Raw genomic sequence first — 12,659 nt, forward strand, 5'->3', positions numbered from 1 at the left:
GGCCGAGCAGCTGCCCCGCGGCCGCGGCGGCCCCGCCGGGGCGGCCCTTCCGGGGTTCGTTCCGTTTTTTTCTTAAGGGGGAAAAGCTGTGCCAATCCTTCCTAAAATGCAAGGCTGACAAATGGTGCGTTCTTATTTTGCTTATTTCTAGCCCACGTTCTGTTTTAGTTCTGCTCTTTAGAGATTATTATCGGTACATACCCCTTTCTTTAAAAAACTATTTGTTTTGGAGAGGGATAAGTAACTAAGGGAGGGACTTAAACCTCACCTTCCACTTAAACCTGTCTGTACCATGAGTATTCAATTAGAACTGCTCTGTTAGTGATAAGAGATGGTGAAGCAGGGTTTATATTTTTTAATCCAGTTAAAATGCTTGCTGCTTAAAACATATAAGTGTCAGTAACTTAATCTATGATACAAATATATACTTTTCTTACTGGATTTCCTCATCAGAAATCAAAATTCTTTGATAAGACTTTATCAAATGCTTCTGTTAATGGGACACAGAGCAGGATAGCTCTGGCCCAGTCCAGACATTGGTCTAGTATAGTTGGCTCTGTCTCTGTTACCACATCAGCAGATGTGACTGGAGATAAAAAGCAGAAATGAGGTGAAATACTGAAGAAGTTCTTTTTTGTTGAGCATTATTCTGTCTGTCTTGTAGTTTTACAGACAGTAATACTAGCATCTTAGTACTGTTACCTAATGTGCAGGCTTCATTCCTGGAGGTGTCAAGTCTCAAGAACTTGAGCAGAATTCTAACAATTCTAATTTTAAGAAGAAGCTCATCTTTTGGGGTAGATTGTTCCAGAATGTCTGCTGCAATATCCTTTGAAGTATCTAGCACTGGATACCACCATTAGTGGACTGCTGGTCTGACTATTATGTGGACTCCAGAGTTCCTGTAGTTAAATTTATAGTTCTAACGTGAACCACAATTTTAAAGGATTGTTTTAGAGGAAAGTAATTTCTACAAATAGTATTAGACCTAGTTTCTGTGGTTCATCCTGTCATCTTTCAGGTAGCCAAAGTCTGAGCTACCTTCTTTAAGAAAAGCAGAAACTTTATTCTGCCTTGTTAGAGTCTGCCTAGACCTTAGGAAGCAGCTGAAGGTTGTGAAGAGTACGTGGTATGGAAGGCCATAATGTAACTATACGTTTTTCTGGTTTTCATAGCTTTTAGCTTTTTAGCCTTCCAGCATTCTCATTCTGAAAGAGTATGGAAAGAAGAGGCATTTCTAAGGCCATACCTCCAGCTAGGAGTGCTTTGCRGGTATAGTATGTGTTGCACATTTAGCAATAAGGATTTCCCTAGCCCCAGCACGTTCTCTGATCTSGAGATATACCTCACTCTGAGAGTGAAACAAACTAGCAAAAGCAGAGCTTTGCGGTTCAGCTGTATTTATGGTATGGGGTTTCCCCAGCACAGCTGACCTGTTTGGGGATGCAGTATCTATCCAGGATAGCTACGTTTATAAGACAGATATGGCCTGAGCAACCTTAATTCTTGAGCAAATTTTTTTTTATGAATAGCTTTTAGCTTTTAGTTTGTTTTGCCTTTTTGGATAGAGAAATGTCTCTAATGCATTAATTTTTTATCTACATCTTATTCTTTGAATCACTTGAGATGCTTCTACTTCTGAAAGGTCTTCAATTAATTCACTAGCAATGTAAAAAAAACCTTAAAATACACAACTGTCCCACTTCACTTAAAGGATTATTGATTTAATTACAGATAACAAATGTATGCTTGATAACTGCTATTTTATCTTGGTCACCCATGGTCCTGAACTTCAGAGCAATCAAGTAGAACTAGGCATTACATTTTTGACAGTTCAATACAAGAAATTATATTCCTATTTCCCAACTTTTATGTGCACAATAAGGAATTTTTAGCTTGTCTGGTAGAATCCTTAATAGAGTTAGAAGTTACTTGTGCAGTGTGTGCTTTCTGGATGAATCTATCAGAAACTACTCAGTAATTTTAAGTATGGAACAATTCTACTTCAGGTAAATTCATAAAGATTGGCTGACCTGTGCTGTCTGCTCTGACTTGCTCAGCCACTGAAGAAAGAAGCCGAGCAGGTGAATTCTAGCTCTTCTACCACATCCGTATCTTTAGTACTTCTAAAATACCTTTGATTTATTGGTTTTCACAGCAGTAGTAAAAATGAATTATAGAAGATTTGTACCGTATTTCTGCTTCAATTAATTTCTTCCTTCCTATGCCATAGTTTTTTCTTTGAAGCTGCCCTTAAAAACTCAACATCCGTGTCTAATATGATATTCTTTCCTTGTACTTGGTGCAGGGGACTGAAAGATTGGATCATAGAAATTTTCTGGACACTTAAAAAAAATCAACCTGAGCAGATGGAAAGCATCAGTGCAGAAAGTTTTATGTAGTAATGTATCGGTTGATACAAAGGATTGTTGCCTATCTTATCCACTCTCTAATGGGTTATTAAACATGCATTGAGAGTTTTGCAGGGAATAGACAGTGGTTTTATTGGCAGCCCCTTGCTAACCTAACTGTATGATAAAGATAGCAAATGTGAAGCTGAGAGTTTAATAGAACCAGATTGCTTATCAAGTCTAACAAACCTYTGATAACCAGATTACTCTGAGGGCAAACATAACCTTCTCTGTAATCTTATTCTGGTGAAACTTTCTTCTTTGGATTCAGGGGAAGTCACTTCCTGTTTCTAACTATTTTTATAGCTCCTCAATGAAAAAGGTGTTGAAAACTGCCTCCAGCATTGTGGAGGCATGGAGAGAAAATAGTCACCTATTGAGAGCCTCAAGGAACTATTGGGCAAAGTGATGCAAATGAAGAGATTGAACCATCGCTTCAGCATGGCAGCAGCTGAGTCTGACAAGGACTCCGGATACTCAGGTTTAGAAAAAGACTGTTTCCTTTCTTTCTGTTATCTTGCTCAGAGATTGCTTTTGTTGGTAACATTTGACAAGTCTGTCTCTCTTTAGACCCTTGCTGCTTGTATCTGGTTTGTTGGAAGCCCGTTTGTGCACAGTACAGGTTGAAAAATCATCCTACCATCAAAATTTTTGGAGGGGAGCTTTATGTAGTTACAAAGATCATCCTGTGAATTTTGAATGGCATGAGAGTTTAAAATATGCCTAATAAAGAAATTAATAGATGAATCTCATATTTCAGAGTGTAGAAGCAGGAGTGGAAAGATCACTTCTAGTTCATTGCAGTGATGAATGAACTACTGCATTATGCTGTCTAATGTCTCTTAGGATACAACCAGATCATCAGTAGAGCCTGATAAACTAGAAAGTAATTTTTATAACATCAATAAAATGTAGAAGCAGTGTTCCATCTTAATACTCAACAAAACTATGCAAAGATTGCCTTTAAAAGATAAAAATGCTTTTGTGAGAGATACCTGACTTCCTGGGTTTGTAGACAAGAGATTTTAAGACACAATGACTGCAGCACAGACTATGACTATAGCAATGCAGAATCTTGTAATTCTTTCCTGCATCTGGCTGTAGAGTTGTTCTAATGCTAGTATGCAGGCCCTTGGAGATTAAATGCAAAGGAACAGAAAGTTTGCTTGGGAGCAAGCATCTGCATAAGAACTGGCCTGAAATACAAAGTCTTTTATTAAAGGGCATTTGACAGCTGTCATAGTGTGGCTAATTTTAATGATATTTTAGAATTAGACTTTAKTATTCTTTGTGACTTGACTGAACAGGAGCAGAACAATAGAACTGAAAGAAGTTAGCAGGCATACTGCGTGYAAAACAACTAACAGTCACATTCTACCCCTGGCAGATGGAAGCTCAGAGTGCCCAAGTGCTATGGAGCAGATGGACTCGGAGGACGTGCTAAACACACTGTGTTGGAACACAGAGGATGGGCCTTGGCCATGCCCAATGACTACAAACAGTTCCTTTCCTGCACTTTCTCCTATGGTCGTAATGAAAAATGTGCTAGTTAAACAGGTAGGGAAGAAATAATATATTGGAAAACACTACATGTTCTTCAGAAAAGAAGTGGGGGTTTTTGTTTTTTTGTTTTCTTTTTTTTTTTTTACTATTTTCCTTTCAGAAAGAATGATGCAAGTTGTTACAGTTGCAGTACAGAAAGTAACTGGTGACTCAAAGTTCTGTTACTGAGAGCCTGCCCTTTTGAAGGGCRGCTAAAATCACTAAAATGGAACAATGGGAAATGTAGTTGTTCTACTACATCTGCTAAACCTCTTTGTCTCAAAGGGACCCACCCAAAATAGATCTTATAGAATGCTGTGTAAATAGCACCAGAGATCAAGCCAAAAAACTTAATATGAATATATTTCTCCTTTTGAAAGCTGGTGTTTTCTTTTTGTGTACTTAGATGCTAGAGAGCTTAAACAATAAAGTCATGTGATTCATTTTGCTTGCTAGTTCTTAAGTCCTAGAAGTGTTTTATATGCAATGGGAAACCCTAATCCAAAATATTATAAATGAAAAAATTTAAATCTCTGTCTAAACTTGGCTATAGTATTTTTACTTCAATAGTTGTTTCTTTTAATTACATGTGATGGCTCATGTTGTAACAATTACGTATTCCCTAACTAGATCTTCTAACATCATGWTGTTTGTTGCTCCTGTAGCATATCTATAAGACACTTAAAACATTTAAAATAGCTTCAACAGAAGATGAGAGAGGTACAAATCCAAAGTATTGTCTTATTTTAAGACCTCTTGCTCTGTACTTGCTCATATTTTGTGAGCAAAGTAATAGTTCTTCAGCCTTTTTTTCTGACCAGAGTACTTCAGCGAATGCAGTGGGGTGGGAAGGATATAGGCCCTAATTCTTTTTTTTTTTTTTGAATCTATTACAACAACAGGCAAAACTGATTGAACTCAATATTGTTAGTGCATCAGTGCTAACAGAGAGATGGGTTTCTGTTAGTATGTGGCAGATTATGCATGTGTGGGGGAGACAGTTCTGATTTGTGTTGTGCTTTATCTTGACAAGAAACAAATTTTGTTTATAGCCAGGTCCCCAGATGTGTGGACAAACTCTATAAACAGCTGCTGAAGGTACATTTGGTAGAGAATGGGCAAGCTTCACCTACTGATAGTCTTCGAACTGGAGCTTAAAAGTGGAACACTGATTCCCATGGTAGTCTGATATTAAACTGTAGATCATGTTGCAGTCATGTTAAACTGAAGAATGTTTACTGCAGTAAACAAAAGCAGCAAGTCTAGATCAGAATGATAATGAAGTGTGCATCTGCCCTTTTCTATTAGGCGTAGTTACCCCAGGTAGTCACATTGGACATCTTTTTAAAATGGTCTTTTCAACACAGTGCTCAGTTGGGCTCACTGCACCAAAAAATAATGCAACATTCCCAGTTACTGCTGTTTATTCATTCCAGTTGCGATTTCAATCAGCATTATCCTTCTGTTTTGGTTTTGCATGACAGTGGTTGCTGAACCGCGGTGATCCAGCACAATAATGCTTACTTGCTGCTCTGATTTCAGAGTGTAAACAGCTAACAACAATGTTAATAAAAAGCAAGCTGGGATTAACTTTCTGAAACATAATAAACTTTGTTGCAAGGTTTCTATTAGTCTTGTAAAAGTCCTTAATATGTAGGAAGGTATTGTAGACGAGTGACACTGATAACCGCAGATTGTAAGCTTTAAAAAAAAAAAAAAAGGAAAAAAAAAAGAAAAAGACAGAATTAATAGAATAAATGTATCTTCAAATGAGATGCTGGGTAGGAGAAAGAGAGCAGAACACAACGTGAGTGGAAAGGAGAAGAAGATGGATAGCAGAGAAAGGAAAAACAAGAGCAAGACAAACAGCTTGGTTACACTGTTATCACAACACTTTTTCAACAAGTTTGGGGCTCTGCTGTGCCTAGGTACCATGCAAATGTACAGTAGACGAGAACTTCTGATCCAAAGTTTTCTCCTTAAGACTGCATGTTCTGTTCTCTGTTTACGCAGCTGAAGTATTTATTTACTGTACCACTCCTAAAGTCTCCAGCTACTGTTCTTCTAAATATGTTTGTCCTTGCTTCTGTGAAAGAAGGAAATAATACTAACATTTCACAGGTTGTTGTTCTGTACCCCTATTCCATAAGCATCTTGCCCACTGAACCAAAGGAATCAGATCTGTGTCAGAGTAGGTAACTGAATCTCATCTCCAAGTCTCAGTATGTTAATCAGTTGATCATATCTACTTTTGATGAGTTTTAGCCCTTTGCTGGGGGGAATGGACTTCAGCAAAACATTTTATTATTTGCCAGCTTAAAATCTATAAGACTGGGGAAACGGAGATGGGTTTTAGATGAGTCAGTATAGTGCCAGAAATAATAAAATGTCTCAGTGCTAGCTAAAAACTGTACCTTTATCAAGCCTATCAGCAGCATTCTAAGTAGTAAGCTTTAGGAATTAGAGAAACAGCTGACAGTATGTTATGATTCTATTAGTATAATTGTRGTGGTGATGCCTTAAATATACAAGAAGTAAGACTTTTTTTCAGGAAGAAAGTATCTCTTACTAGACCATTTGATATGGTTGGAAAAAAGCAGGCATACTTATCAGCCAGGAGATCTGATGACAATCCCTAGTAATATATTGAAGGAGGAGGTAACATCTTGTAAAATTGATCTGTCCACTTACATTGAAGAATGTGACTCGTAGGGAGGACTAGAAGCTCAGTCATTTTTCTTGAAATATAATGCTTTTAAGGCTTATCGATGCACCCTGTATTACCAAAGGTGTGAAATTAAATTTCTCTAAGCTTACAACAGGCTGCTCTGCTTGGGCTGGTTGATATTCAGCATTTTTCTTCAACTTCATGCTTTTAAATTTATTGAAACTGTGTATTGTATTTAAGACTGCAAGACTTTCTAAGCAGCTGTCATCTATTTTAAATAACAATTTCAAAAGCTTGCTATAAGAACAGAAATGACAGGTTTAGAGTTGCTGTCTTTCAAAAGAGAGGAAGTTTGAATCGTTCTTAAAATGTCTGTGCAGCATTTCTTTGAGTCAATTAAAATATTCCATAACTGAGTGTTGTGGTTATTTTTCAAGGTTTCTGTGCACTTGTTCTACCCCAAGTCTGGTAATAATTCTACACCAGCATTGTAGAATGTAAGCATACACTTTAATCCTCACATGTACAAATTCAAATGTAATTGTTTTTAAATGTTTCTGCTTTACATAATAAATGGATTATGGATTATGGCCTTGATTCTAGAGCTATATTCTGTTTTCAGAGGAAGGAAAGATGAGTTTGATGGAAACCTGTTCAAAATGCATTATAATGAAGTGTGTGTATCAAATATTGTGAAGGACTGACACAGATCATCTGTTTTGTTTGAGGTTTTTTTCTCCTTTTCTACCATGTAGTTATAATAATTCCATGTTTCCTCATTTGTGCTTTCCAGGGGAGTTCATCACAGCTCCAGTCTTGGACTGTCCAGCCATCCTTTGAAGTGATTCCAGCTCAGCCTCAGCTAGTGTTTCTTCACCCACCAATCCCACCTCCCATTAACCCTCACCCTGTTGGGAAAAAGAGAAGTGACTCTGCTAATTACCTGCCTATCCTGAAGTCTTATCCCAAAATAGCACCACAGCCCTGCAAAAGAGATCACTCCTTGGATCTAGAGGAAGGTGAGGAAACCAATTGCCATAAACGCCTCTGCACAGAAGCAGCCAAGATGGAGACTTCTCCCCTGTCAAGGAGCATGGGTTTTCCCACTGGTCCTTTTGCCCACCTACCAGTTAGCTTTAAGTCTGCTCAGGATTCTAACCAGCAAAGTTCTTCAACTCTGATGACAAATGGAAAAGTGTCAGGTCTTCCCAGTTTTCATCGTATTTCCACTGACACACAGAAAGTCCCAGGTCTGGCTCCCCTTTTGCCTTTTGGAACCCTGCAGGCAACAAAGTACACCCCTCCTGAGACTACAGCACAGCATATGATGCAGTCTGCAGTGTGGAGCCCACCATTGGTACCAGAGGAGATTTGCACTACCCCTGAGCTGCTCTTACAACAGCAAAGCAAGTGCAGACGCTTTCAGAATACACTGGTTGTGCTACGTAGGTCAGGATTGCTGGAGATTACCTTAAAAACCAAGGAGCTCATTCATCAGAACCAGGTCACTCAAGCTGAGCTGGATCGGCTAAAGCACCAAACGCAACTTTTCATAGAGGCAATAAAGAACAATGCTCCACAGTCTTGGGCAGAGCTAGAAGCATCTCTGACAGGATCAGATAAGTCTGATAGCAGCACTGAAGATTCCACTTATCCCAGTATGTAGTAAAATGGTACATAGCTGTTGTTCAAGTTATTCCTGTGCCTCAGATTTCTTGTCTCAAGCTTTTACTTGAGCATTTTCTGAGTCTGAGACTTAAAAACTAACTTGCAAAGTGACATGCCRTTAACAGCTTGTCTTCAGAGTCAGTTATGGGACTGGAATAGCAGGTGGGATCTTGACAGAATGGGTACTACTGCTTCAGTGTAACCTTGAACTCCTTGTTAACTCTGTGTACTTCCTTGGACTTGGGAAGCTTAGATGTGCTCTGCTAGCATGTTCCCATTCATGCTGTGAAAAGACAGTCATTTGCAATATTCTTCAAGCAAGCATCTTTCCATTCCTGTCTTCAGATGACCGATTTTGAGAATGAGACAGCAGGACAGGCCCCAATATTGGGCCATCATCAGTTGCAAGTAGATGAAGGGAGTTGGAGTGAGGAGGGGAAAAAGGTTGGTGGGGTGATACCTTTAGACTGATTCACTGTCCTTTGTTGTAGCAGAGAGTCTTTCTTTTGGGTTTGTAACACTTTTGAATTAGTGGAGATCTGCTTGTGCTGAAGCAGCATTCTGTATTCATTGCAGACTTTGACCAAAGCAATGAGTGTCTTAGGACCCATCTGAAACGTCTTGTGTCTATGAGTCTATTTTTGATTTAAATCTGTAAAACGAAGTGTATGAAAATCATGAGGCTGGCACTGGAAGTGTTTGTTTCAAAGCCATATTTTATTTGCCCTACCCATTAATGACTAGCAAGTGCACTAAGCAAGTGGCTTTGGATTTTTTTTTTGGTAGCTAATAGATTAAACATTGACTGTTGTTATTTRAAGGACTGCAGTAAGTTTTTAATATGGTACAAGAAGGTGTTCATTCACCAGGATAAATTTGGCAAGCCTAGTTAAACATTATTTAATCTATGTCTCTTTAGCTTACAAGACTCCTTTTTTTGCTGTGAAATCAGCTTGCTAAGTGTAAAAAATGGAGAGAGGTGAAGAGAAAAGGAGTATACTGGCCTGTGGTGAAACAGGTCCTTCTCCCATCTCCCTTCCCTCTCTTTTTTATTTAGAGAAATCAGATGAGTGCATCTGTTTTTAAAAGAAAGAAGGAAAGAAATGTCAGTTTGGTTAATCTTCTTAAAAATTTGATCTATCTGAATTTGAATTTTTCAAAAATATTCTCCTTCACTTAAATTTATATCATTCATAGTCTGCTTGCCTTGAAATATAGCCACAGTGTGCATAAGAAGTTAGGCCTTACTAGTAGAGATCCACAGCGGTCATGTTGCAAAAGCTGTTCTACAGACATTTATTTCATTTCGGTTTATTTAGACACTTAACTATATGTCAGTCCTTCCAATCTGAAGGTTTTTTTTCAGAGGCAGTGTGTKTAAGAAGACTTAGAATGTCTTTCTCTAAGAAGGATAAGGAATCTGGTTTTTTATGGTGATACGATCAGTGTGTTCCTTTTTGCTTGAAATGTTTTCAAAAAATTGTGCAGCCTAGGTGACCAAATATTTTGATGCTCTGACATCTCCATCATTTGTTTCAGTTTCTTAAGAAACCTGAAAGTAGAATGAATCTCTTCATGCTAATTTGTGATTAGACCCTTTCATTTTTCTGAGGCTGTCAGGAATTAATATTGCAAAAGACCTTTGAGAATGTTTTTGTAGTCTTCCTAAAATATGTGCATTAGAGAAACTGTAAAAGGGGATTTCCCTTTTGATCACCTTTTTAGACTCATGAACAGAAGTTCCATACATGCCTCAAGAAGAGGAGAAATGTGAGTCATATTTGCACTAGCTGTGGGCCTAAGAGAAATTTCATAGCAGGATTTGCCCTAAACCCCTAGTTGAGCAGTAGCAAGCTAATAGCAATGCCTTTCATGCTATCCTGCCCACCTGCTGAAGATTAGAGCAGTACATGAATTCAGTTAAACTTTTCGTGGGCTGTGCCCTGTCATGAGTTTTTAAATACACCTGCTACTATTATGGATTATAGACATCTCATAATTCACAGCACAGCAATATCAAAATCTGACCAGAGAAGCCAGAAGGCAGCTTACTACAGTGTAATGTTGCCCATATCTGATCTTGCTCTTTTGGATGTGATGTCTCTGCACTGAATGGCATTTGGCAGGACAGATGTGACAGTACCTTGGGCTATTAGTGAAAGGTGTCCGAAAGGCAGGAGTGTTTCTTCTGATCTCCTTACAGGAAGGAGAGGAAATGGTAGGAGACAGTTGCCTTGATCAGATACCTGCAATAGGCCTAGAGATGAGGTGTTGAAAAACATTTAGGGTATCTGTTTTTCTTTGCTCTGATAAAGCAAAGGGAAAGCAAAGCTGGCCTTGCAGGCTATACTGTTCTCCGACGTATGGGGACTCTAGCTGACAGGAATCACTCATAGCCCACATGTATTCTTTCCCCTGACAGCACTAAGGGTGGGCTGAAGTGGGTGAGCTTATAGCTGATGGGCCTTTCCAGCTGGTGTAATTTGTATAAATATATATTCAATAAAACTGTGAATGAAGTCCAGCAGCTGGGGTTAGAAATCTGTTACTGGGCATCAGTCCAGTATTTACCAAACTAGAAAAATCCAATGTAGAGCTATTATAAATCTGGGACCCCTTAGGGAACATATCCCTAAGTAATTACAAATCTTGATGCAACATTTATAATGAAGGATGTTGAAGGACCTTAATGATAGGTATGTCTTCAAATACCTTTTTGTTCAGTTTCTCTTAGCTGCCTTTATTCTTGGAAGCCCTGTTAAAGCTTTAAACAATAAGAGCTTTATTGGCAGCAAATAAATAAAATGGGTTAGCTTGGAGCTGTGTTGAGAGAATTAGTTGACTAGATTAGGACCAGAATAGATCCTGACCCTGAACAGGATCTGGAAGTGGCCTAACAGAKCTGAGGAGAAACATTAGCCTCTTTGATTGGAAACCTGTAAGCACTGAACTTACAGATTTTTGTTTGACCTTTGCGTTAACAAGCTAGCCTGGACACAACTGTACTGGTCTGAAAAGTCTTTCAGATTGCATGCTGTGGCTTCAGTTGCTGCTGACAACTAGAAGACAGGGTAGCTTGATGGGTCAGACAGAATCCTGTTCTTCTATTAAGTTTTAATAGATGTTGGTATTTTTGATTACTCTTACAATGTATTTTTTTTAATTCTACTGCTCTAGTTGGAATGTAAACATTTTCTGTACATTTCAGTCCATTGCCAACTCTGAATACAGTAGTCTAAGAACTCCATTACAGAACATGACCTTTTTGCTAAAATTTTACAGGAATAGACTATGAAATATGAATGAAATAAAGTATATACTTGAAAAGTATGTGGCTTATTCTAATGTTGTTACACTGCAGAGTCCTCAATCCCAAAGCATGCTTTACATACAACGCCACAAGAAAAGTGGGAGACTGCAAATGAAAAAGCGATGGTATGATACAACTCTGTGAAGAGTGTCATGTGAGCTTTAACAGTCAAGTGAACTTCAACAGTGACCTATGTATGAATTAAAGGTTTTCTAGGAGAAGCACAAAATAAAGGTGGGCTATACAGAAAACTAAAAATAAATTATAGTGGGTGACCATTGCCATAGATCTGTCATGACAACCTGGAAGAATTTTTCCATCTCTTAACTGTTATCTTTGTGTGATGACTGTACATCACGCTCACAGTCTGTGCAAAGTAAACTCCTACACTGTATCTTAATCCTGTCAGCCAGATATGCAGTTTTACATTGTGAGGTGAGGATATAGGTATCTTGGCTACTGAAAGAATTATTTCTGAGTGAAAAATTCTACCCTTTCTCTTGAAGGAGGACATTCTCAACTAAATCTGTATAACAACTTCTCAGTAAAACACATTTTTCAAAATGTTTCGGTCTCTTCATGGTCTTTTCTTTGTTTAAAGATCAAATTTACAGTGAGAACTAGTCAGTCGTTCCCAGAATGCCCAGAAGCCTTGTGGATGGAGATCCCATGCTAAGATGCAGGAGATTCTGGTTAAAGTTCTTTCTTTGAATCAGACAGAGCAAGAACTTGAATCTAATTGTTTAACATTCAAAATGAGTGCCTTCAGTTGAAGTCTTTTTATTCTGGAATGGGAATCTCAGTGTTTGTAAATCTTTTATTCCTAAAGGATATGGGTACAATTCCAGAAGGAAATTTTCCACCAAGATCATCTCACTGTCTTCTGGCTAGCTTTCATGAAGTCTGTCTGCATGATGTCAGGCCTATTCACCCTTATTTTACTGAAGCCGAAAAGGCAGATTGCTGCTTTCAGGTGCACTGTCTGTCATGTTTTTCTTTCCTTGTGTGACTTGAACAGCCCAAAGGGAGCAGAACCCCACCCAGACTTGGGCTGACGCAT

At 38.4% G+C, this 12,659-nt stretch overlaps 1 protein-coding gene across 7 annotated transcripts in view; it reads left to right on the plus strand.

Annotated features, from left to right (window-relative positions):
• The window catches only part of CIPC (CLOCK interacting pacemaker), a 12,576-nt gene extending 410 nt beyond the window's left edge, over positions 1-12,166 (plus strand). For 2 of the 7 annotated variants that reach the window (XM_026057190.1, XM_026057184.1), the window contains exons 2-4: positions 2,718-2,892; positions 3,799-3,968; positions 7,415-12,166. In XM_026057190.1, the coding sequence (XP_025912975.1) occupies positions 2,820-2,892; positions 3,799-3,968; positions 7,415-8,287 (1,116 nt within the window). In that variant the 5' untranslated portion in view covers positions 2,718-2,819 and the 3' untranslated portion in view covers positions 8,288-12,166. Of the gene's footprint in view, positions 1-34; positions 125-1,175; positions 1,273-2,009; positions 2,085-2,717; positions 2,893-3,798; positions 3,969-7,414 lie in introns of those variants that run through there. The other 5 variants (XM_026057185.1, XR_003252102.1, XM_026057188.1 and 2 more) reach the window with 5 other exon arrangements.
• Positions 12,167-12,659: the final 493 nt, after the last annotated feature.

Source organism: Apteryx rowi, unplaced genomic scaffold (assembly GCF_003343035.1).
Source record: "Apteryx rowi isolate R43461 unplaced genomic scaffold, aptRow1 scaffold_137, whole genome shotgun sequence".
Classification (NCBI taxonomy): Eukaryota; Metazoa; Chordata; class Aves; order Apterygiformes; family Apterygidae; genus Apteryx; species Apteryx rowi.